This window comes from Myxocyprinus asiaticus, chromosome 9, assembly GCF_019703515.2.
Source record: "Myxocyprinus asiaticus isolate MX2 ecotype Aquarium Trade chromosome 9, UBuf_Myxa_2, whole genome shotgun sequence".
Lineage (NCBI taxonomy): Eukaryota > Metazoa > Chordata > Actinopteri > Cypriniformes > Catostomidae > Myxocyprinus > Myxocyprinus asiaticus.
The window spans coordinates 49,605,477-49,630,936 of record NC_059352.1 but is presented as its reverse complement, the minus strand read 5'-3'; the positions used below and the strand labels follow the sequence as shown (position 1 = coordinate 49,630,936).

Sequence of the window (25,460 nt, the reverse complement as noted above, 5' to 3'; positions counted from 1 at the left end):
ATCATAGGCGGAAATTGTCATTTTGACCGCCCTCTGAAAAATAATGGATTACTCAGTAAATATTGATCCATGGTATTTTATATATTAGCTTTCATCATTCTGTATTTATTTTAAAAAAAAATGATCAAAAACAAAATCTGAACTGGGGGCAGTGGTGGCTCAGCAGTTAAGGCTCTGGGTTACTGATCAGAAGGTCAGGGGTTCAAGCCCCTGCACTGCCAAGATGCCACTGTTGGGCCCTTGAGCAAGGCCCTTGACTCTATCTGCTCCAGGGGCGCCGTATCATGGCTGACATATGTGAAATATGGGATATGTGAAAAAAAATGAATTTCACTTTATACGTGCAAAAATGTATAATGTGTGATAAATAAATACAATTAAATTAATTAATTAATTAAAATTAATTAATTATTGAATTGATGTGGAATGACCAATAATAACAATTTTGAATGTTGGTTAAGCCAAGCCCAGTGTCACTTAGTAAAATAAAACATGAAATAACACTTTAACGTAAAGATAACTTAATTTAACACATAAACAAACTGGCAGTGAGAAGTGAGACATGCATAACTGCCAAAATGTAAATGGGAGAGGCACAAAAATAAATAAATAAAATAAAAGTATTAAGTACTTTTAAACATTATTTTAAAATGCATTAAATGCAATTCTTCCAATAGAACATATAATACCTGAAAAAACAGAACATTGCTTTATAAAAAATAACGGTGCTGTGCAATGATATTGTGTGATGCAGGTGTTTTGTCTCATAGTTGATACTATATAGTGTATTTCAGCATGGCCTGAACGCTGACCAGTCAGCATCCAGGACTGGATCTGTTTTATAATCAAAAATAATGAATCCGGTATCATTTAATGTTGGACTGTAGGTATAATAATCATCACAGATGGAGTGACGAGTGTCCCTGATGTAGCGGTTTGTGAAACTCTTCTGAATCAGTTAAGAAGTGGCACCATCGCCTGTTCTTTTGTCCAGGTACCGTACGAATATAGAGATTTCATTCCATTGGCCAAAAGCATATTATAAATATTGTGTAATTTCAGTATAATAATGCAAGTTACATTCTTTTACTATGTAACACTTGTGATGTGGTTTGTTGTAAAGTATATGGTCATTGATCGTTGTTATTAAACTGTGTTTCCTTCAGGTGGGCGGAGCATACTCATACGACTGTAGTTTCGGTTACATCCCCAATGTGGAGCTTATGAAGTTCATCTCCATGGCAACCTTTGGCTCGTACCTGTCCAGCTGTCCAGAGCCCGACTCTACAGGCCATGAGATGAACGCTTACCACCGCGCCTTCCTCACATACTCCTTCCTGAGGACTGGCGAGTCCATGAACCCGGAGTACTACTGCTGTAAGGGCTTGCTAGACAATGAACTGTTCTATAAGAGAACCCACTCCGAAATCTGTCACATTATAGAAGTAAAATAGGTTGCGGAACACTGTTTACTTTTGACGTTTATCATTTTAATAATAGTACTTTTGTGTCTGATGTGTGTACGTGTGTTTATAGTCTCTCAGCACCGGCTGTTTAATGAGCACCTGGTGTCGGCCAGTGGAAACCCGGCATTAGTGATGCGCAGGAAGAAACACACAGAGAAGGAAGTTCACGCCGACTTAATCAGTGTTCTGTCCATCCGACTGAGAGAGGGATACACTATCCGAGAGATTAACATCACTAAAGGTACATTATCATCATTATGTAGGACCCATGGCGTGGCGGCAGCACACCACCTGGTATGCAGGTTTGAGCCTGGCCTTTGTCCTTTCCTATCACATTCCCTCTCTCTCGACTCTCTACTACTAATGGATGAAAACTATCAAGAACATGTCCGGGTCACAATTTAGGCTAAAATCATAAAGAAATAGGAAGTTCTATTGTGCATACAGAAATGAAGCATACTTTTAGGACCATTAAGATTCAGGTTTTATTATTATTTGTCACATATTACATACATGTGATGTGATGTAGTGAAATGTTTTTCCTTAGTTCCTCGTCCCATATTGCAACAACAAACAGAACCAACAACGAACTAAGGACATACACCCACATAATGATAAAAAATAGAATAAAATATAGTAGACTGTAAAGAAATATAATGTGAATAAATTAAATATAGCAGAAAATATGCAAAATATACAGAACTGTACAGAGTATACAGAACTATACATTGTGCAAAATATTTAGTTAATTAAAATTATAGTGCAAACTGTTTTGTGTCTGTGCGAAGCATGAGGATAAAAACTCCTCCTGAGTGTTTTGCATTGTGACATTTTCAAGGGAATTAAGCACATTCTCCCCCAAATTCAGACTACTGTAATGCAAAAAAATCTCTTTCTTAGTACTATAATGTGAAAAAAGTAATATGCTGTTTAAATAGTAAAATATTTTGTAACAGGGTTCAATGCAGAGGAGGCGGGAACCGGATGAAGCATCAAAGTAATGTTCTAATAAACTTAAACACAAAGACACATAAACATAAATGCATACAGGGCAGCTGCCTGTAGTGCTCTCTCTCTCCCAGACTGCTGCATCTTGTTGCACTTATCCCTCTCCTCGGTTGATTAGCCCGACTGGGGGCCGGGCATGTGGACTGGAGCCAGTCTTCTGACCCCTGGCGGACGGAACGCTCCTCCGCGTTTCGGCGGCCGGCAGGGAACTCCTCCACCCCTCGCAGCGGTTCCGAGCCCCTCCTCTTCCGACCCCGCCGCGTTGATTAGCCCGATTGGGGGCCGGGCGTGCATAGTCATGGCCTGGCCCCGCCCTCCTCCTTGTCACATATTTGTACTAGAGGTCAACCGATAGTGGATTCTGCTGATACCGATAACTATGTTGGAAAATGCCGTTAACAGATTAATCAGTTGATAGTTTAAAAAAAACAAAATATTGGCCTTTCCTTACTATAACGGGCACAGACATAGAGGCTACAAGAGTCCAAAATGAATAAAATCTCAGATGCAGTTTATTGTTAAACCAAAAATGAGTAATAACCAGAAAAAATTAAGATTTGGTGCATAACTATTTATTTATTTTTTTTTACTATAAACAAGCCCGAAACACACCAGGGCCTCTTATTTTGAAATGACGGAGAATTGGTTCCATTACAGTGCTCTATAATTAAATTTTTACTAAATTAAGCTTTTTATAGCCTATATATTCACTAAATAAAGGTTTTATATACACACACACACACACACACACACACACACACACACACACAGTTGTGCTCAAAAGTTTGCATACCCTGGCAGAAATTGTGAAATTTCGGCATTGATTTTGAAAATATGACTGATCATGCCAAAAAACTGTCTTTTATTTAAGGATAGTGATCATATGAAGCCATTTATTATCACATAGTTGTTTGGCTCCTTTTTAAATCATAATGATAACAGAAATCACCCAAATGGCCCTGATCAAAAGTTTACATACCCTTGAATGTTTGGCCTTGTTACAGACACACAAGGTGACACACACAGGTTTAAATGGCAATTAAAGGTTAATTTCCCACACATGTGGCTTTTTAAATTGCAATTAGTGTCTGTGTATAAATAGTCAATGAGTTTGTTAGCTCTCACGTGGATGCACTGAGCAGGCTAGATACTGAGCCATGGGGAGCAGAAAAGAACTGTCATAAGACCTGCGTAACAAGGTAATGGAACTTTATAAAGATGGAAAAGGATATAAAAAGATATCCAAAGCCTTGAAAATGTCAGTACTGTTCAATCACTTGTTAAGAAGTGGAAAATTCGGCGATCTCTTGATACCAAGCCATGGTCAGGTAGACCAAGAAAGATTTCAGCCACAACTGCCAGAAGAATTGTTCAGGATACAAAGAAAAACCCACAGGTAACCTCAAGAGAAATACAGGCTGCTCTGGAAAAAGACGGTGTGGTTGTTTCAAGGAGCACAATATGACAAAACTTGAACAAAAATTAGCTGCATGGTCAAGTTGCCAGAAAGAAGCCTTTACTGCACCAATGCCACAAACAACAACACCGTGACACGCCTCACAGCTTCTGGCACACTGTAATTTGGAGTGACGAGACCAAAATAGAGCTTTATGTTCACAACCATAAGCGCTATGTTTGGAGAGGGGTCAACAAGGCCTATAGTGAAAAGAATACCATCCCCACTGTGAAGCATGGTGGTGGCTCACTGATGTTTTGGGTGTGTGTGAGCTCTAAAGGCATGGGGAATCTTGTGAAAATTGATGGCAAGATGAATGCAGCATGTTATCAGAAAATACTGGCAGACAATTCGCATTCTTCTGCACGAAAGCTGCGCATGGGATGCTCTTGGACTTTCCAGCATGACAGTGATCCTAAGCACAAGGCCAAGCTGACCCTCCAGTGGTTACAGCAGAAAAAGTTGAAGGTTCTGGAGTGGCCATCACAGTCTCCTGACCTTAATATCATCAAGCCACTCTGGGGAGATCTCAAACGTGCGGTTCATGTAAGATGACCAAAGAATTTGCATGACCTGGAGGCATTTTGCCAAGACGAATGGGCAGCTATACCACCTGCAAGAATTTGGGGACTCATAGACAACTATTACAAAAGACTGCACACTGTCATTGATGCTAAAGGGGGCAATACACAGTATTAAGAACTAAGGGTATGAAGACTTTTGAACAGAGGTCATTTCATTTTTTTCTTTGTTGCCATGTTTTGTTTTATGATTGTGCTATTCTGTTATAACCTACAGTTGAATATGAATCCCATAAGAAATAAAAGAAATGTGTTTTGCCTGCTCTTTCATGTTTTCTTTAAAAATGGTACATATATTACCAAACCTCCAAGGGTATGCAAACTTTTGAGCTGTACACTGTATACTTATATATTAGTGCTGTCAGTCGATTTAAATTTTTAATCACGATTAATCGCATAATTTATTGTAGTTAATCGCGATTAAATTGCAGATTTTGAAAGTGCTGAAACTTATTTTCTTGTCAAAATGCATTTATTTCCATCTTAGGGAAGAAAACAAAACAATATGTAACAATAAAATGCTTTATTAACATTTTCCAAACAAAGCCTTCCACAAGAAATGCACTAAAATATCACCAATTCGAGTAACAATTTGGGAAATTAAACATTTCCCAAAGTCTAATTGGGAGTTTGACTAATTGAAAGAACTAGTCCCCACATATGTTGCATATTCATTGCAATGGCATTAAATCTCTTAAACTCTCATCGTCCACAATATTAATCTGCCAGTAGATTGTGACTATCAGCTTTGTTACAGCAGTCATGAAACTGAGTTCATCATTCATGTCAGAGCGTCAACGCCAGCATCCAACTTTGGAAAAGTGCTTCCAGACAAAAATATCTCATTCGTCATTTTGGTGATAGTTAAGACTTGACTTGCTTCTGTGGTAATTAAAATGTGCCTTACAAGTCCCATCTGGGCTTGTTTTGTACATCATACAGCGCTAAGAGCTTCTGTCTCCATTTTATCACTGACAGGGAAGCGCTATCAGAGATTATTTTATTTGCTAAAATAACAACGTCCACGGCTCTACCATAGGAGAGTATTACGACCATAGACTGTCTATGGGACTGCCACTTTATGCTATTTTATGCTAAGCTTGTAGGCTCCTCTTGGTATAAGGGCTCTGGCACTGTGTCTGTTTGTGGTGTGAGCGTCAACGTAATGACTCCGGGCAGACACATTTCAAAGGTTCCGCCCTTCACACTAGTGTTTATGCCATATTAACGGTAAATGCGTTAATCGCAGTTTAGAAAAATTGACGTGTTAAACTTTTTTTTTAATTAATCGCTTGCATTAACGTGTCAATTCTGACAGCTCTAATATATATAGATATGAAGTTGGTGTATGTTGGACACCGTGCATGTGCTGATGGGGCACGTTTCCATAAAGTCACATTTTTCTTTGGATGTCCTCAATTCAATTAAAAACACTTAATTATCAACAAAATAACAACATATGCATTGAAGTGATATTATTATTTTTTTTAATAAATAATAATAAAAAAAAAAGATTGGCAACTATCGACATAGATTTTTGCCGATAACCGATTGTTCCATAAAGCAATATTTGTTGTACTTCTTTATATTATGCTTATTTAAATGGAACACTGTTACAATAATGATAATCTTATGACAATAACCATTGAGAATAATGAGAAACACAAAACAGACAGGCAATCTCTTTTTGTTTAAACTTACGTATAAATGATGTTCCTTCATAAAGGAGGAACTCAGTTGGAGGTGAAGTTGGTTCTCCTCTGGAAGCACAACATGCGCATTGAGTATCTTGCGGTGGCATCATGGCCCTTGGATCCGACCAAACGCACCACTTGGGTGGATGTGACGATGGAGGGCAGCTACGACATCCTGCACGACATCAGCTGCACCATGAGAAAGCCAATCACAAGCCCTTACCGCACAACTGTCATCCGACGCTTCTGGAACACTCTGCAGAGGTAAGATCTCTCTTAGAAACAGAATTAATGTTGAATATTTTGAATAACTTGCTTTTGCAGACAGAATCAATTTAAACAATCGCTTTAACAATATTTCTTCCATTGTGGTCTGCTTTATTTTTTATAATAACACTGTACTTACTGTGCGTTGTTTCTCTTTAACAGTATAAATCAGACAGATCAGATGTTGGTGCACCTGCAGTCCTTTAATTCAATCCCAGAACACTACACCATTCCTGAAAGTACAAAAAATGGAGTTCCTCTGTTTTATATTCCACCTGGATCCACCACACCGGTGAGTTCACACAAAATACAAGAAAAATTAACTATTTTACTCTGGTTTTACAACAGTCTTAAGACCGCAAACTAGGGGTGGTGTGGTGGTTAAATATTTGGGCTTTTGTTTACCAAAAGGTAAAATGTTCAGTTTAGGCCTCGCAGGACTAATCATTTTACTAGTCAACCCAACACATTGATTTTTGGCAGAACTAATGGACTAGTCAGGTTACTCCAGGGGCTAATAATAAAACTGTAAATAATTCATTAATAACACTTTGGACTACTCCAGATGACCATACGAACCTCTGCCACTCTATATCCTGCACTGTATTAATATACTATTTTCCTGCTATCCCTCAGGTCCTCTCCCTCCAGCACAGTGGCTCTAAAGACTCCAGCCAATCACAGTTTGCCTCCTACTGGAAGCCCATCCTGTCCATTGATGCAAACTTCTGGCAGCGCTGGCTGCACATGCATCGCATTGCTATCGTTCTGGAACATGACATGTGAGTGACATTTGGCAGTCAGTATAGTGTAGGAGTCCTATTACAAGATCAGGTTCCTCTGTTGACCCTGACCGATATCAACAAAACACTGAAAAGATTTGATTCAGAGCTTTTGTGTGTGTGTGTGTGTGTGTACACAACCACAATTAAAAAGTATATGCTCAGTAGATCTTTAAGGGGTCCATATTCTGTGCTTTTGTAGCATTTTTTTCTTCCCTGAAGTCCGCTAGTAACTTCCAAAGAGAATGCGAAACTGCTGCAAGATCCATACTGTAGAACTAAGTCGTTCTAAGTGTAGAATCCTCCAGTGGTGGCCACAGAGAAACACGGAGGAAGGAAGAAAACTATCGTCATAGATATTTGCCGATAACTGATTGTTCCAAAAATCAAAAATATCGGTACCGATTAATCAGTAAAACCGATATATCGGTCTACCTCTCATTTGTACATCATGGTAGTATTTGTTGGACTGCTTTATATTATGCTTATTTAAATCGAACACTTACGAGGAGTGGAATTTCGGACCATTGAGTTCACAATGGGTGGAGCTACCCAGTACGATGCCACATAAATAGAAACTTAGTGTCCGATTGCAAATGCGTGTGTCTCTGAGCCGCCAGACTAGGGCTGTGTCGATACAATCAAATATCGATATACAGTGATACATTTTCTCATGATATTGTATCGATACTTTAGATCCATGTATCGATATTTATATTCAACTATTTGAGTATTTATGTCATGTAAACACACAACAAAGTTGGCAAACTGTTACTTCCAAATCAATTTTATGAGCTCACCAAGAGACAAAATGTGATGTTTCGAGCTTCAAGCTCTTCATCAGACATCAGTATATAACTGAAATATACCCAAATTAATTTGGAATTTAAATTGGAATTGATTCGTAATTTTATAAAAAAATCATGATATCGTGATGTATTGCAATATATCGAATTGTGACATGTGTATTGCAATATTATGCATCAGATTGTGAGGTGCCAGGCGATACCCAGCCCTACGCCAAACACTCAGTGGTGCTCGTACAGTTTATACACTGTCAATCATGTACATCACGGTTTTAATTATTGGCCGTTTGTTGCAAAGTCCTGTCCATTTGAGAGCTTGACCAGTCATCATATAGAGAAGCTGGGCTTCCAGGTAGGACAAAATAGGCAATCAGATGCATATCAAATTGCAAATAGCGCTTGTAAAGCTCAATGGCGGGACCCAAAAGGGTGTGTTTAGAGCCTCACATCCAATCAACATCGATCTTTACATCCCTGAAATCTAATGGTACATGTATCTGCCTTAAACTCCCATTGAAGCACAGCCTTTAGTAGTGCACTATGGGTCATGCGTCTACTGTCTTCTATGGACATATTCATAATAGCGGAAAATGCACCAAGTAATATGTCATTTGCTGTATATAGATTATTTGTACATACAGTTGAAGTCAGAAGATTACATACACCTTAGCCAAATACATTTAAACTCAGTTTTTCACAAGTCCTGACATTTAATCGTAGAACACATTCCCTGTCTTAGGTCAGTTAGGATCACTACTTTATTTTAAGAATGTGAAATGACAGAATAATAGTAGAGAGAATGATTTATTTCAGCTTTTATTTCTTTCATCACATTCCCAGTGGGTCAGAAGTTTACATACACTTTGTTAGTATTTTTTAGCATTGCCTTTAAGTTGTTTAACTTGGGTCAAATGTTTTGGGTAGCCTTCTACAAGCTTCTCACAATAAGTTGCTGGAATATTGTCCCATTCCTCCAGACAGAACTGGTGCAACTGAGTCAAGTTTGTAGGCCTCCTTGCTCGCACATGCTTTTTCAGTTCTGCTCACAAATTTTCTATCGGATTGAGGTCAGGGCTTTGTGATGGCCACTCCAATACCTTGAATTTGTTGTCCTTAAGCCATTTTGCCACAACTTTGGAGGAATGTTTGGGTCATTGTTCATTTGGAAGACCCATTTGCTACTGAGCTTTAACTTCCTGGCTGATGTCTTGAGATGTTGCTTCAATATATCTACATAATTTTCCTTCCTCATGATGCCATCTATTTTGTGAAAAATATGCTTCATGGTTGGGATGGTGTTCTTTGGCTTTCAAGCCACACCCTTTTTCTTCCAAACATAACAATGGTCAATATGGCCAAACAGTTTTTGTTTCATCAGACCAGAGAACATTTCTCTAAAAAGTAAGATCTTTGTCCCCATGTGCACTTGCAAACTGTAGTCTGGCTTTTTTATGGCGGTTTTGGAACAGTGGCTTCTTCCTTTCAGGTTATGCCGATATAGGACTCGTTTTACTGTGGATATAGATACTTGTCTACCTGTTTCCTCCAGCATCTTCACCAAGTCCTTTGCTGTTGTTCTGGGATTGATTTGCACTTTTGGCACAAAACTACATTCATCTCTAGGAGACAGAATGCATCTCCTTCCTGAGCGGTATGATGGCTGCGTGGTCCCATGGTGTTTATACTTGAGTACTATTGTTTGTACAGATGAACGTGGTACCTTCAGGAGTTTGGAAATTGCTCCCAAGGATGAACCAGACTTGTGGAGGTCCACAATTTTGTGGCTGATTTCTTTTGATTTCCCCATGATGTCAAGCAAAGAGGCCCTTAGTTTGAAGGTAGGCCTTAAAATACATCCACAGGTACACCTCCAATTCAGTACACCTCCTATCAGAAGATAGTTGGCTAATTGTCTAAAGGCTTGACATAATTTTCTGGAATTTGCCAAGCTGCTTAAAGGCACAGTTAACTTAATGTAAACTTCTGATCCACTGGAATTGTGATATAGTCAATTAAAAGTGAAACAATCATTCTGTAAACAATTGTTGTAAAAATTACTCGTCATGCACAAAGTAGATGTCCTAAACGACTTGCCAAAACTATAGTTTGCTAATATGACATCTGTGGAGTGGTTAAAAAATGAGTTTTAATGACTTCAACCTAAGTGTATGTAAACTTCTGATTTCAACTGTATATTAAATTCATCATTGCTGCATTTCTTATGAAATTTTAGGGAAAGTTGTGCTTCGGTATAGTCTTAAAGCAGTCTGCACTGCTTTTAACCCTTGTCGCTTTATCGCATAGCATCAGTTCATTTACTCACCCTGATGTTGTTTTAATGCAATGGTTTCCAAAACCATGACAATATGTGAATGAGCTGTTGTTTAAGTTTTCTTAAATGGTCTGGGTGGAATGCAGATAGAGCTTTGAACAGTATGTCTATATAGTACATCGATCTCTTTTTTTTTTTTTTTTTTTTTTTTTTTTTTTTTTTTTTTTTGGCTTTGTGTGTCTTTGTTCAGCCCGGTCCCAAAACATGTGCACAACGCTGGCAGTAATGGACGATTCGGTACCATCCAGTGTCGAATCTCTCACTCTGCGCTCACCTCACTGCTGAGAGACTGGAGCAGTTTCGTCCTAGTGGAGGGGTACTCGTACATTAAACTCATATACAGGTACACACACACTTAATTTTCCAGGTGTACATACAGCTCCTTCTGTGAAACCATTCTTTAAAGTTTTGCAGTGTTTTAATGAGTATTTTTCCCTCAGTGCCTCTGAGTTGCCGCCTGTCTCCTTCTATCTGGTCCGTCTGATCTCTAAAGCTCCCTGTATGGTGCTGAGATTGGGCTTTCCCATAGGAACTATGGCACACACCAGAAACAAGGTGACACAATCTAGTTGATTCTAAATAGGGCTCAACAATAAGGATGGAACTTGATCTAGATGACATAGAAGTTTTTTTGAAATTGTGAGAATGACTGGAGATAGTCTTGGAAGTATTGTCAGAAAAGTATTTTTCTGACACTTAAAATGTTTCCAAAAATGAATTAAATGTTTTTTAGTGGTTGGTAAAAATCTGAACTATTGGCCTGACCGGGCCAGCAAAAATAAATTGCTCCTAAACGGCACCCTCAGCCCTTGCAAAAGGACATATTAAAGGTGCAGAAGAGGTGTTCGTTAGGAGAGTTTCTCACTTTTAATCTCTTTGTAGATTGTGGATGAACTTCGAGAGCAGATTCTACGGCTGCGGTTTCCTCATCGAGTCCAGAATAAGGAGGCCACACCGAAGACCAAACGCAAGATTCTGGGTAACGCTTCGCCCTCTAAGTCCCCGCCTCTTCCTACGCCCAATCCTGCACTGTCAGACCGGCCGTGTGTCGTAGTGCTCAACAAACCTCTTGAGAAACTACTCATCAGGTCAGTTATATAAACTTCAAACAATAATGTATATCATACAGTAGTTATTTGTATTTAGATTTTGGGCATGTACAATGGACCCACCTGTCATATAGAGACCACTTTTCACCATCCAAACAATTGTTGATAGATAAATTTAAGCCCCACCCTACTTTTTTTTCCTGCTTGAATATCCTATTTGATTCTGAAATGTCACATTATGGAAGCAAAAGTGGTAGAGATAATCAAGAACCGATAATCCGTTTGGCCGATATTTTTAACTGATATTTCCAGTTAATTGGTTCTCTAATATTGGGTTTACCTATAAAGTTGGACACAAAATACTTATTAAATAACAATTATGTCACATTATGGAAGCCAAATGGGTTGTAAATCAAAATAGACAGATAATCGGTTTGACCAATATTCTGAACCGATATTTACACTTTTCCTCTTAATTAGTTATCGGTTCTTTAATATCGGGTTTACTGATAAAGTTGGACACAAAAGATTTTAAATATGAATTATGTCACATTATGGAAGCCAAATGGGTTGTAAATCAAGATAGACAAATAATTGTTTTGACCTATATTTTGAACCGATATTTACACTTTCCTCTTAATAGGTTATTGATTATCTTATGTCAGGTTTATTGATAAAGTTGGACATGAAAGTCTTTGCATTTTAAATATTAATTAGGCTAAGGGGCTTTGAACAAGTATATATTGCAACTTAAACTAGTCAAATTAATTATTTGTAGACCGTGCACAATATTCGTTTTGTAAAGTAGTTCACGAGAGGTTAGTGATAAATGATTGAGTTGTCAATGTGCCTAAAAGCAGAAAAAAAAAATTAATTAAAAAAAAAATGTTATTCATATCGGTTATCGGACACTTAAGCACAAAAATAATCAGTATCGTATTGGTCATTTAAAACCAATGTCGGTCAATTTCTATTTGTGAATGTCATTGCACGTTGACTTTAATACTGATTCTCATCTGGCCTCTGTAACTTGGGTTTCAAGTTAATGTTTGGGAAAATCTGGCACCTTATTGCATTCTGATGTCCTGTTACAGGTACGAGAAGCTTCCGTCAGATTTCCGTACACCTTTTATCTTAAACATGGAGCCATTTGCTCAGCCGCTCAACATGGGCGCCCCTCTCAGTATGGCTGCCAGCCGCACAGCATCATCCACCATGGCGTCACTCTCCCGATATTTCCTGCATCAGCGCTGGGTATGGGCTGTGCAGAACGGGCCAGGAACCGCTGTATCCCTGCAGGCTGTGGCTCATATTCTGTCCATGCTCTCTGAGTGAGTCTAAAACATCATGTCACTTAAGTCACACTTAAAAAGGTCTGAATTTCATAGCATTAGATAACAAAATAGCAAACAAGTGTCATGTGTGCCTAATGCTGCTAGAGCTTTTCTCAGAACTAACTTTACTTTTCTGAGCCATTTTGTCCACAGTGACACATCAACTGGTGTCTTGGTAATTTTTAGTGGATGTATGAAGTCAGTTGAGTTTGTCATTTGCATGTTGCTAAGCTAACGGTGCAGTGTACCCCAAGTACATTAATACAAATGACATTCTTAGTTTTTCTTCAGCCAAATCCATAAATGTAATGTAAAATGTTATGTTGGTTACGCAGGATACGTCTGTCTGAAGGCTTCCATTTTGCAGCGAGTGGCGAGGGGATTGTCAACATGGTCACCGAACTGCCTATGCAGGTGAAAACACTCAAGGTCATTCTGACAGTGTAAACTCACTGACACAATCACTCTCTGCTAGTGTTGGCCAGCTTTACATTTTTGCTTGTTGATGTATCACTAACATTTAGCTACAACTGTGTGTGCAGAGTCTGCCTGCTCATTTGGACCAAGAAAACCACACCTGCATTGTCCAGTACATCCTGTTTCCACCACACTCTACTTCCACCAAGGACAGGTAACAGATCATCACACCTGAATTTAACCATCTGTTTACTGCTAAATTGTTACATGGCATCTCTGCAGTGAATCTTACAGTCTAACTGTCTAGTGTTTCTCAACCATTTCTGGGTTGCGGCTCTGTTCTGATAGGGACAGCAGGGGGAAAGCAATGCTAAATGCAAATAATAAAATGAAATTAACCACATACTCATACATAGTTAGGATAGCAAAATAAATAGGCTTGTCAACTCCTAACAGGGAAAAGAAAACGCTTTGCATATCTTTTGTTGTTGACGTCAAAGGCTGTGTCCAATTAAACTGTTGGTAGAAGTTGGTTGAAGCATGCAAAATTAGACAGATGCCAACATGGTCAGGACATTAATACTTTACATTTTTTTATTTATTTATTTATTTTTTTTTTAATCGAATTAATTACATGATGTGCCAATAAATGAATCGAGCTAATTGCATATCAATATTTACTGCGAACGCCCCCACATGACGGTAATTTAGAAGATAATTATAAATAAATAATAAATATTATATTTCAGACAATTCAGATACATGACATCATATACATATATTATGGAAACAGACAAATAGAGCATTTCAACAATACAAAAAGTGTCTTTAACCCTGTACTGGGTCTGTGGGCATGGCCAGGAGCATGTAATAAGTTTAGGACTACAAAATAAAAGAACCCAGATCCACAAGTCAGGCATATGTGGTACCATATGAAAGCTTATAATCTGAACTTTTCACAGAACTCCATTATTTTTGCATTTATGTTACATAAAATAACAAGATAAGACCTTTAATCCTCAGTGTCGTAATTGAGCGCCACCTTTTGGTTATGATGTAGAAATATGAATATGAAAGTGTTTCATATAGCACATAAATAGGCATGTTATAAACTCAGCAAAAAAAGAAACATCCTCTCACTTTCAACTGCTTTTATTTTCAGCAAACTTAACATGTGTAAATATTTATATGAACATAAAAAGATTCAACAACTAAGACATAAACTGAACAAGTTTCACAGACATGTGACTAACAGAAATGGAATAATGTGTGCCTGAATAAAGGGGGGAATCAAAATCAAAAGTAACAGTCAGTATCTGGTGTGGCCACCAGCTGCATTAAGTACTGCAGTGCATCTCCTCCTCATGGACTGCACCAGATTTGCCAGTTCTTGCTGTGAGATGTTACCCCACTCTTCCACCAAGGCACTTGCAAGTTCCCGGACATTTCTGGGGGGAATGACCCTAGCCCTCACCCTCCGATCCAACAGGTCCCAGACATGCTCAACAGGATTGAGATCCGGGCTCTTCGCTGGCCATGGCAGAACACTGACATTCCTGTCTTGCAGTAAATCATGCACAGATCGAGCAGTATGGCTGGTGTCATTGTCATGCTGGAGGGTCATTTCAGGATGAGCCTGCAGGAAGGGTATCACATGAGGGAGAAGATGTCTTCCCTGTAACGCACAGCGTTGAGATTGCCTGCATTGACAACAAGCTCAGTCCGATGATGCTGTGACACACCGCCCCAGACCATGACGGACCCTCCACCTCCAAATCGATCCCGCTCCAGAGTACAGGCCTCGGTGTAGTGCTCATTCCTTCAATAAATGCGAGTCCAACCATCACCCCTGGCGAGACAAAACCGTGACTCGTCAATGAAAAGCACTTTTTGCCAGTCCTGTTTGGTCCAGCAAAGGTGGGTTTGTGCCCATAGGTGACATTGTTGCCGGTGATGTCTGGTAAGGACCTGCCTTACAACAGGCCTACAAGCCCTCAGTCCAGCCTCTCTCGGCCTATTGCGGACAGTCTGAACACTGATGGAGGGACTGTACTTTCCTGGTGTAACTCGGGCAGTTGTTGTTACCATCCTGTACCTGTCCCGCAGGTGTGATATTCGGATGTACCGGTCCTGTGCAGGTGTTGTTACTCGTGGTCTGCCACTGCGAGGACGATCAGCTGTCCTTCCTGTCTCCCTGTAGCGCTGTCTTAGGTGTCTCACAGTACGGACATTGCAATTTATTGCCCTCATTCCTCCATGCAGCATGCGTTCACGTTCACGCAGATGAGCAGGGACCCTTGGGCATCTTTCTTTTGATGTTTTTCAGAGTCAGTAGAAAGGTCTCTTTAGTGTCCTAATTTTTTATAACTGTGACCTTAATTGCCTACCATCTGTAAGCTGTTAGTGTCTTAACGACCTTTCCACAGGTGCATGTTCATTAATTGTTTATAGTTCATTGAACAAGCATGGAAAACATTGTTTAAACTCTTTACAATAAAGATCTGTAAAGTTATTTGGATTTTTACAAAATTATCTTTACAATGTCCTGAGTTTTTATCAAATGAAAGCTTTCATCTGCAGGAATGTGACTCTGTAGTTTATTTTCATTTCATAACACCACAGTTTGAATGTTTATCAAAAGAATCACAAAGTGAAATATGATCTATGTAAGACAATAAATACTAATGTCTGCCCTTATCACTGCTTCTGTCAGCCCCAAATAGCCACTCTATATCAACTCTTACCTTAAGTTGTTTACTTTAAATTGAGCCATTGTTTTTCTTGTCTGTGAGCTTGCTTGGGTAAATAATTAAATGTTATGTCTCAGAAGTTCAGAACAAAATATGCATTCCAGTAAATATGTACTCAACTATTGATGATGAAATGCTTTCCAATGACACCAAGATTGAGCTTCTAGAAAATTCGAAAGCAGAGATATTCAACGAAACATTGAGGAAGGTCTATGCACTTTAAACACTTGATGTCTATGGACGTGCGCATGTGTGTGCGCTCAGCTGCGTTGGTGTGCCCTCTACATTTCAGATCTGTATATTGTGATGGAAGGTGATAGAGGAAAAAATATTTTTCCTAGTTCTTGCTGCCATCTAGTGGAATAAAAAAATACTTTATGCAGAAAGATGGAGCAAACAGAACCAGAATTACAGGCTTATGAAGTTAGGACAAAAAACAAAAACAAAAAAAAAACTAAAATTATGTTCGTCTAATATTTTAAACATATACAATATTATTTATGAATTATTGGAAACTTTTCTAACCCTAAACGAGACCAATTTTATCCAATTAGTCCACTGTATGTGCTTATGTTGAGCTTTTAAATTTGGGTGAGAAAAATTGCAGGCTGCAGCCAAAAAATGCACCAGAGTTAAAGAAGTTAAAATCGAAATATTGTTTCTTTTATTTCCATGTCATTGAACATAACTCTTTTTTTAAGACTTTGGTATATAACTTTGGTTGCGTTGCGTTTCACTAGTTTTTAGCGCCTCTAGTTATGAGTGCTGAGTTTTTTTTATGACGATGTCCCAAGTTAAGCATTGTTTGAAACTTTTGAAAAACGCACCTCGAGGTCCCAGCTTGGTCGAGCTGTATTTTAGCGCAAGAGCGCATCATCTGTGTGCGTCATCTGTCGGCTCGTTGGTTTGATGAGCTGTATTGCCTGTACATGTTAAATCTTGCTGGCATGTTGACTGCCCCCTACTGCATCAGGGTGGTACATCAATCTTGAATCGTTCTGGGGGCCTGGGTAGCTCAGTGGTAAAAGACGCTGGCTAGTTCGCTAGTTCGAATCCCAGGGCATGCTAAGTGACTCCAGCCAGGTCTCCTAAGCAACCAAATTGGCCCGGTTGCTAGGGAGGGTAGAGTCACATGGGTTAACCTCCTCGTGGTCACTATAATGTGGTCCGTTCTCAGTGGGGCGTGTGGTGAGTTGAGCGCGGATGCCGCGGTGGATGGCGTGAAGCCTCCACACGCTCTATGTCTCCGTGGCAACACACTCAACAAGCCACGCGATAAGATGCGCGGGTTGATGGTCTCAGACGCGGAGGCAACTGGGATTCATCCTCCGCCACCCGGATTGAGGCGAATCACTACGCGACCATGAGGACTTAAAAGCACACTGGGAAATGGGCATTCCAAATTGGGTGAAAAAGGAAAAAAAAATAAAAAATCTTGAATCGTTCTGATAGTAACAACCGAATTTACATACAGGTCGGGGGGCATGATTAATTGCATACATTTTTGAAACACGTTATTTTTCATATAATTAATCACACTAAATTAACACATTAAATCGACAGCCCTAATTAATACATTTCAATGTTAGATTTTAATTACATTTATTAAAACATTTTTGGTACTCTGTTGGGACGCCACTTGATGTGACTATAAAATTTGGGTCCAGAAGCAAAACCAGTTGTTCACAGTATCATTACATATTTGTCGTACCCCTGTTCCAGCGTTTTGCCGTTGTGTTTACAGTTTCTCCACAGATGATGATAATGACACTGAAGTGGAGGCGATAGATATGGACACAGAACTCAGTTTGGTGACAGAGTGTTGGGTGGAACCACAGAGTGGGACGGTCTGCAGTTTACTGGACCAGCACCGACACTTTCAGAACCTAACCTTCCAGGAGATCCCTCAGGCTGTCAGTAACAATCACATCATGGCATACACTACACGTCAAAAGTTTAGACACTCTATAAAGAATCTACTCATACGTTATTTTAACTACAGTATTTTCCACCATCAAACCTATGAAATAATTCGTCAACAAATCAGAACTATCTTATATTTAAGCTTGTTTGTCAGTATCATGAATTTTTAGTAGGTCCATACTTTTTTCACATTTTTAATTTTTGGAGAAAAGACTACGAATTCTTTACAATAAATACAATAAAATGTGTATTTAAGAATACTGCACTCTTATTAGTAGTTTAAAGCAGTTGGATGGGCAGTAAGGGAGTGCTGGGGGCTCCGTGGAAAATTTCAGAGAAAAATAAAATGTAAGGAAAAAAAGTGAACATTTACTGAATTTAACATTGTTAATACTATTCATTCTGAAATCATGAGATCATGAAAATAATTTTATTCTATTGGCAGCCATAGTTTTTAACAGTAAGAAATGAAAACAAATTAGAATTTAGTATCATAGATACTTGTTCATCTCTGCTTCTGTGCAGCGTATGTATTTTCAAGAATAGTTTGTATTTGTGTTGTATATTTAGCTTGTTCACTGAGGGTTGTACGGGTTGTAATAAATGTAATATTACTCTAATTGTGAAACTCTAGAATACAGATATACAGTCAACTTAAAACAAAGTAAAAACTTTCCAGATATATTTTAATAATTTATTTTAGCTTAAATACAATGAAAATATAAAAGCCAATTATTGATTCATGTACATTAGGCTTGTTTTTTATTTAAATACAATTTAAATGGGTATTTATACAGATATATTTTAGGAAGGGGTCCCTCGCAAGGGTATCATTATTTTTGTTAGTTTGAAAACCCCTGGCTTAGAGCATAATCAAATTAGCCAAAATATTAAATTTGTGTGTGTGTGTATATATATATATAGTTTTTTGATTTTTAAGTTAAAAATTACCAGGGCATTTTCTTTACAGGTTTGGTGAGAATCACCCTTAATAATGTTTTTCTCCATGGCAGATTTTTCCACTTGACATGTCCTGTATGTCCACGATGATTACGTTTGAATACCTCATTCAGCTGTGTCAGAATAAAGAGCAGGTGTGCCCGCTCAACAGGCTCAAAGATGCTCCAGGTACACACCTGTAAACCTGTTACACACGATCCGTTTCAATGTGAATGTTTGAAAAGTGTCATTTCCACATTTCGCATGTGTATTTGTGTTAACTGGTGTAGGTGAGGTCACCGCCGCTGCTGCAGATGACTGCATACACACTGTGCCTTTTCAGTTTGACTTGATGAAACTCCTGCCCAAGTGCCAACAGATAGAGCTCTTTTTTTTCACGTTAAGTCGTGGTATGACTCAATCATCTGTCTCCTTTCTCTTTCAACTCATTCTCATATATATTACATGTTATTTTCAACTTAAAGTGATGGTTTTCCAACAAATGAAAAATCTGTCATCATTTACTCACTCTCATTAGGGTTCCCACGGGTCCTTAAAATATCTTAAATTTAGTTTTCAAAATTTAAGGCCGTAAAAAGTCCTAAACATTTAAATGGTGTTTAGACAAAAGTCTAAATTATCATTCAAAGAGGTCTTAAACTTAGGGACCGGGAAACAGGAATCATGATATGACCTAAAGTAATTATTAAACTGCAAAAGGCTGTGATTTAATTAAATAAATCTATAGCCTGTATAGGCTCCACACTTCAAAGTGAAGATGCGGCACTATTGCGTATTCTCTAAGCGCGCAGGGAGCTCATGATACAGTGTTTCCAGCAGTTTCAGAGCGGTTCAAAATCAGTTAATTACTGCTTATTTTTGTTTTATGACAATGTTTATTTCACAGCGTGTATATAGTAATAAATTGTAGATGATTGTAAGAGTGCATATTTTATTTCCCTTATCTGTTTTTGTGAGCAACTGGGAGTACAGACATTTCAAAATAAGAGTCCCTGGTGTATTTTCATAAGTCCTGCATTATACCCCAAATCTTAATTCTTTTTTTCTGGTTATTATCGGAAATTTGGTTTCTTGTTGCTTCTGTGTCTGTGCCCATCACAGTAAAAAAAATTCTAAGAACATTTTGAACATATTCTGTAAATCAACTTCAGCCGATTTACAAGTTATCGCATTTCTTCCGAGACATTATTGTATCAACAAAATCCAATATCGGTCAACCTCTAATTCGTATGTGTTGATATATTGGTACATAAAACAATGTTGATATGATCTGGTGTGGACATACTCTACAAATTGTATTCGTTCAAGTCTTAAAGGTCTTAAAAAGTCTTCTATTTGAATGTCATTTCAAACCCATATGACTTTATTTTATGGAACACATAAGGAGATGTTTTACAGAATGTTAGTTTCAGTCACCATTCACTTTCATTGTTTGAAAAAAATAGAATGGTGACTGAGACCAACGTTCTGCCTAACATTTCTGTTTGTGTTCAGAATAACACGAGGGTGAGTAAATGATGATAATTTTTTGGTGAACTAAAAATGTTTCTTAATAAAAGTGTTCTCCATTTGACCTTTGACCCCTGCTACAGCAGAGCAAGTGGATTCGACCCGTAGTGCCCCCTTTCTGCCCAATGACCTCCTCCTCAGTCTCTTCCACAGCTCTCTGCAGAATGAACTCAGTGATCGAGAGATCCCATTGGCCGACGCGGATCATGTGGCGTTCATGCATCACATTCTGGAGCGGGAGAGAGATGGTCATGTGGCTCCATTCTCACTTCCTGTCATTAAAGGTGATCTGTCTGTCTGTTTATTGCTAAAAAGTCCTGAGATAAATCTTTTGTTTTTATTATAATTATTTTTTTTTTAAACAATATAAATCAGATATGTGAGTTCTTGCTCGCATAGCACAGAATTTTCAACAAATAAATACTTGATATGAGAGTTGATTTCAAAAAATGTTAAATACATAATTTAAAGATTGAGCATTATTTTCAACATTGTGATGCAATTACAATAGAAGTCTATGGGGCAAGGCATTGCATCGGAATAAATGTTAAAAACACTCACTGTTTCGAAAGTATAGCCACAGGACTAATACATTATATGAGACTAGATCGTTTACAGTTATATCCAATTTTTCTTCAATGTCATGACCATGTAAATTTGATAATCTTGGTAACCAAGAAGGGATGTGTTGTAACTGTCTGCAAAGCAATGTTTACATGATGCAAACTCCACCCACAGGAATTACAACACATAACCTGAAGTTCATCTGTTTCGAAATTTGGACTTTTTAGACAACTTTACAGCTCAAATAACACACCTTTTTTTACGGAAGAATTAATAAAAGGGTTTAAACTGTATTCCAGTACTCTTGCCCCATTGACTTCCACTGTCGGTACAGTTAACGCATTGTTTTTTGTTTTTTTTTACAAAGTGAGGGAAGACTTTTTTAGATTTTTTTGATTTTTTTTTTTTTTTAATTTGGAATTCCCAATGCACTCTAAGTCCTTGTGGTGGCGTAGTGACTCGCCACAATCCGGGTGGCGGAGGACGAACCTCAGTTGCATCTTATCACGTGACTTGTTCAGCGTGTTACCGCGGAGACGTAGCATGTGTAACGCTATTCTCCGCGGCATCCACGCACAACTCACCACGCGCCCCACCGAGAGCGAGAACCACATTATAGCGATCACGAGGAGGTTACCCCATGTGACTCTACCCTCCCTAGCAACCTGAGACCTGGCTGGAGTCACTCGGCACGCCCTGGATTTGAACTCGCGACTCCAGGTGTGGTAGTCAGCGTCTTTACGCGCTGAGCTACCCAGGCCCTTAGGGATTACTCGTAATTATTTTCTGTGGTAATCGGCAGCACGTCACAAATTTTGTCGATAAGAGTTTGTTGTTTTGAACCCGGATCATGACTTACTTACTTCTGCAGAACACAAACAAAGATTTTCAGAAGAATATTTCAGCTCTGTAGTTACATACAGTGCAAGAGAATCGTAGCAAAAAAATTTAAGCTCAAAAAGCACATAAAGGCAGCATAAAAGTAATTCATAAGACTCCAGTGGTTTAATCCATGTCTTCAGAAGTAATACAAAGACCAAAATGTAACTCTTTCTTCACTGTACATCTTGCCATTGCAGAGTCTCTAGGCACGATCATGATTTCAAGCTCAAATACACTTCCTAGTGCTTGACACATGTGCAGAAAGTGTTTGAGTTTGAAATCATGATCACCATGGAAACTGCTCTCAAGGTGTACAGTTATATATATGAGTTATATTTTGGTATTTTATAACATGGATTAAACCTCTGGAGTCCTATGTGTTACATTCACGCTGCCTTTGTGCTTTTATAGAGCCTCAAAATTTAGGTCACCATTCACATACAGAGCTGGGAAATTCTTCTAAAAGTCTTCTTTTGTGTTCTACAGAAGAAATATGAGCATGAGGCTGAGTAAATGATGAGAGAATTAAAATTTTTGGGTGAACTATCCCTTTAAGTAAAGGATTAAAAAACACTGAATTCCCTTGAGAATCGTTTTGCTCATTGCTGTCAAACAGCCTAAAATTCTCTTTAATCGACTGTAATTTATTGTGCATTAATTAGAGATGCAATGTTGAGACTGACCCCAGATCTGGCCTTATTCTGTTTATCTGTGTGTGTTTAGAAGAGTGTTTGAGGCCTCCAGAGCGACAGGACACTGTTCTGTCGTTCCACACTATGAGCAGCAGTAAAGAGATGATGGGCTCCTCCAGCACACTACAGGTACTGAAAACACCTCTTGGGTACATACCAAATAAATAAGTAAATGGATCTCAAATATTGTTTGAGTTAAATTATTATAATATGTGAGTAAAACATGAAACTAACACGACTATGTAGGAAATCGTTTGCCTTGACAACAGTTAATTATACAGTTTAGCACTCATGAAAAAATATTTGCCTGCAGAATGCTGCAGTTGACCAATAAGAATCAAGTATTTTAGAGAGCTTTGTAATAAGTGTACATCTTCATCTGTTGATGAGTTTACAGTGTGTCAGAGTGTTTGTTTTTGGCAGAGTTTCAGTAATGCAGATCTTGTGGATGGTGAGTCCGCTGGCGTTGAGACCGATGAAGCATCTCCACGCTGGAAATGTTACGTCAGATACATCAGTCATCAACAGATCCTGCTAACCTTCCTGCCAGCTACATTTGCAGGTGCATCATCTGACCTCTGGATAGATTCAAAGCTCTCTCGCTCTCTCGCTCTCTCTCTCTCTCTCTCTGTCTGTCTGTCTGTATGACTGTCTCTATCTATCTTTCTATCTAATATACAGTACTGTGCAAAAGTTTTAGGCACTTGTGAAAAATGTTGCATAGTGAGGATGTCTTCAAAAATAATGCCATAAATAGTTTTCATATATCAATTAATGTCATACAAAGTCCAGTAAACATAAAAAAGCTAAATCAATATTTGGTGTGACCACCTTTGCCTTCAAAACAGCACTAATTCTTCTAGGTACACCTGGACACAGTTTTTCTTGGTTGTTGGCAGATAGGATGTTTCAAGCTTCTTGGAGAATTCACCACAGTTCTTCTGTCTATTTCAGCTGTCTCAGTTACTTCTGTCTCTTTATGTAATCTCAGACTGACACGATGTTCAGTGGGGGGCTTTGTGGGGGTCATGCCATCTGTTGCAGGGCTCCCTGTTCTTCTATTCTAATCTTTTCTATTTGCAAAAGTAATGTTTGGGAGTCTAAAATTTATATTTCCTATTGACACACTAAAGCTGAAGATATAAATAACCATCTTAAGACAAATGTTTTTGTGAAGCATCTTATGTGCCTAAAACTTTTGCACAGTACTGTGTGTGTGTGTGTGTGTGTGTGTGTGTATATATATATATATATATATATATATATATATATACAGGTGCATCTCAATAAATTAGAATGTCGTGGAAAAGTTCATTTATTTCAGTAATTCAACTCAAATTGTGAAACTCGTGTATTAAATAAATTCAGTGCACACAGACTGAAATAGTTTAAGTCTTTGGTTCTTTTAATTATGATGATTTTGGCTCACATTTAACAAAAACCCACCAATTCACTATCTCAAAAAATTAGAATACATCATAAGACCAATTAAAAAAACATTTTTAGTGAATTGTTGGCCTTCTGGAAAGTATGTTCATTTACTGTATATGTACTCAATACTTGGTAGGGGCTGCTTTTGCTTTAATTACTGCCTCAATTCAGCGTGGCATGGAGGTGATCAGTTTGTGGCACTGCTGAGGTGGTATGGAAGCCCAGGTTTCTTTGACAGTGGCCTTCAGCTCATCTGCATTTTTTGGTCTCTTGTTTCTCATTTTCCTCTTGACAATACCCCATAGATTCTCTATGGGGTTCAGGTCTGGGGAGTTTGCTGGCCAGTCAAGCACACCAACACCATGGTCATTTAACCAACTTTTGGTGCTTTTGGCAGTGTGGGCAGGTGCCAAATCCTGCTGGAAAATGAAATCAGCATCTTTAAAAAGCTGGTCAGCAGAAGGAAGCATGAAGTGCTCCAAAATTTCTTGGTAAACGGGTGCAGTGACTTTGGTTTTCAAAAAACACAATGGACCAACACCAGCAGATGACATTGCACCCCAAATCATCACAGACTGTGGAAACTTAACACTGGACTTCAAGCAACTTGGGCTATGAGCTTCTCCACCCTTCCTCCAGACTCTAGGACCTTGGTTTCCAAATGAAATACAAAACTTGCTCTCATCTGAAAAGAGGACTTTGGACCACTGGGCAACAGTCCAGTTCTTCTCCTCCTTAGCTCAGGTAAGACGCCTCTGACGTTGTCTGTGGTTCAGGAGTGGCTTAACAAGAGGAATACAACAACTGTAGCCAAATTCCTTGACACGTCTGTGTGTGGTGGCTCTTGATGCCTTGACCCCAGCCTCAGTCCATTCCTTGTGAAGTTCACCCAAATTCTTGAATCGATTTTGCTTGACAATCCTCATAAGGCTGCGGTTCTCTCGGTTGGTTGTGCATCTTTTTCTTCCACACTTTTTCCTTCCACTCAACTTTCTGTTAACATGCTTGGATACAGCACTCTGTGAACAGCCAGCTTCTTTGGCAATGAATGTTTGTGGCTTACCCTCCTTGTGAAGGGTATCAATGATTGTCTTCTGGACAACTGTCAGATCAGCAGTCTTCCCCATGATTGTGTAGCCTAGTGAACCAAACTGAGAGACCATTTTGAAGGCTCAGGAAACCTTTGCAAGTGTTTTGAGTTGATTAGCTGATTGGCATGTCACCATATTCTAATTTTTTGAGATAGTGAATTGGTGGGTTTTTGTTAAATGTGAGCCAAAATCATCACAATTAAAAGAACCAAAGACTTAAACTACTTCAGTCTGTGTGCATTTAATTTATTTAATACACGAGTTTCACAATTTGAGTTGAATTACTGAAATAAATGAACTTTTCCACGACATTCTAATTTATTGAGATGCACCTGTGTATATATATATATATATATATATATATATATATATATATATATAATATAATATAATATAATATATATAAAAAATTTGTTATTGTTTATGCTCGCTCTGCCAATAAGTTGACTTTTTAGATTATTCAAAT

At 38.5% G+C, this 25,460-nt stretch overlaps 1 protein-coding gene across 18 annotated transcripts in view; it reads left to right on the top strand.

Moving 5' to 3' along the window:
* Positions 1 to 25,460, top strand: part of LOC127445886 (KICSTOR complex protein SZT2-like) — a 136,004-nt gene that overhangs the window by 5,873 nt on the left and 104,671 nt on the right. For 12 of the 18 annotated variants that reach the window (XM_051706339.1, XM_051706343.1, XM_051706349.1 and 9 more), the window contains exons 7-24: positions 888 to 994; positions 1,167 to 1,377; positions 1,537 to 1,707; positions 6,238 to 6,469; positions 6,635 to 6,764; positions 7,109 to 7,254; positions 10,583 to 10,735; positions 10,833 to 10,947; positions 11,275 to 11,480; positions 12,536 to 12,772; positions 13,111 to 13,204; positions 13,318 to 13,406; positions 17,687 to 17,855; positions 18,879 to 18,993; positions 19,095 to 19,214; positions 20,418 to 20,618; positions 22,504 to 22,601; positions 22,896 to 23,034. In XM_051706339.1, coding sequence (XP_051562299.1) covers positions 888 to 994; positions 1,167 to 1,377; positions 1,537 to 1,707; positions 6,238 to 6,469; positions 6,635 to 6,764; positions 7,109 to 7,254; positions 10,583 to 10,735; positions 10,833 to 10,947; positions 11,275 to 11,480; positions 12,536 to 12,772; positions 13,111 to 13,204; positions 13,318 to 13,406; positions 17,687 to 17,855; positions 18,879 to 18,993; positions 19,095 to 19,214; positions 20,418 to 20,618; positions 22,504 to 22,601; positions 22,896 to 23,034 — 2,733 coding nt within the window. Of the gene's footprint in view, positions 1 to 887; positions 995 to 1,166; positions 1,378 to 1,536; positions 1,708 to 6,237; positions 6,470 to 6,634; positions 6,765 to 7,108; positions 7,255 to 10,582; positions 10,736 to 10,832; positions 10,948 to 11,274; positions 11,481 to 12,535; positions 12,773 to 13,110; positions 13,205 to 13,317; positions 13,407 to 17,686; positions 17,856 to 18,878; positions 18,994 to 19,094; positions 19,215 to 20,417; positions 20,619 to 22,503; positions 22,602 to 22,895; positions 23,035 to 25,460 lie in introns of those variants that run through there. The other 6 variants (XM_051706353.1, XM_051706352.1, XM_051706351.1 and 3 more) reach the window with 3 other exon arrangements.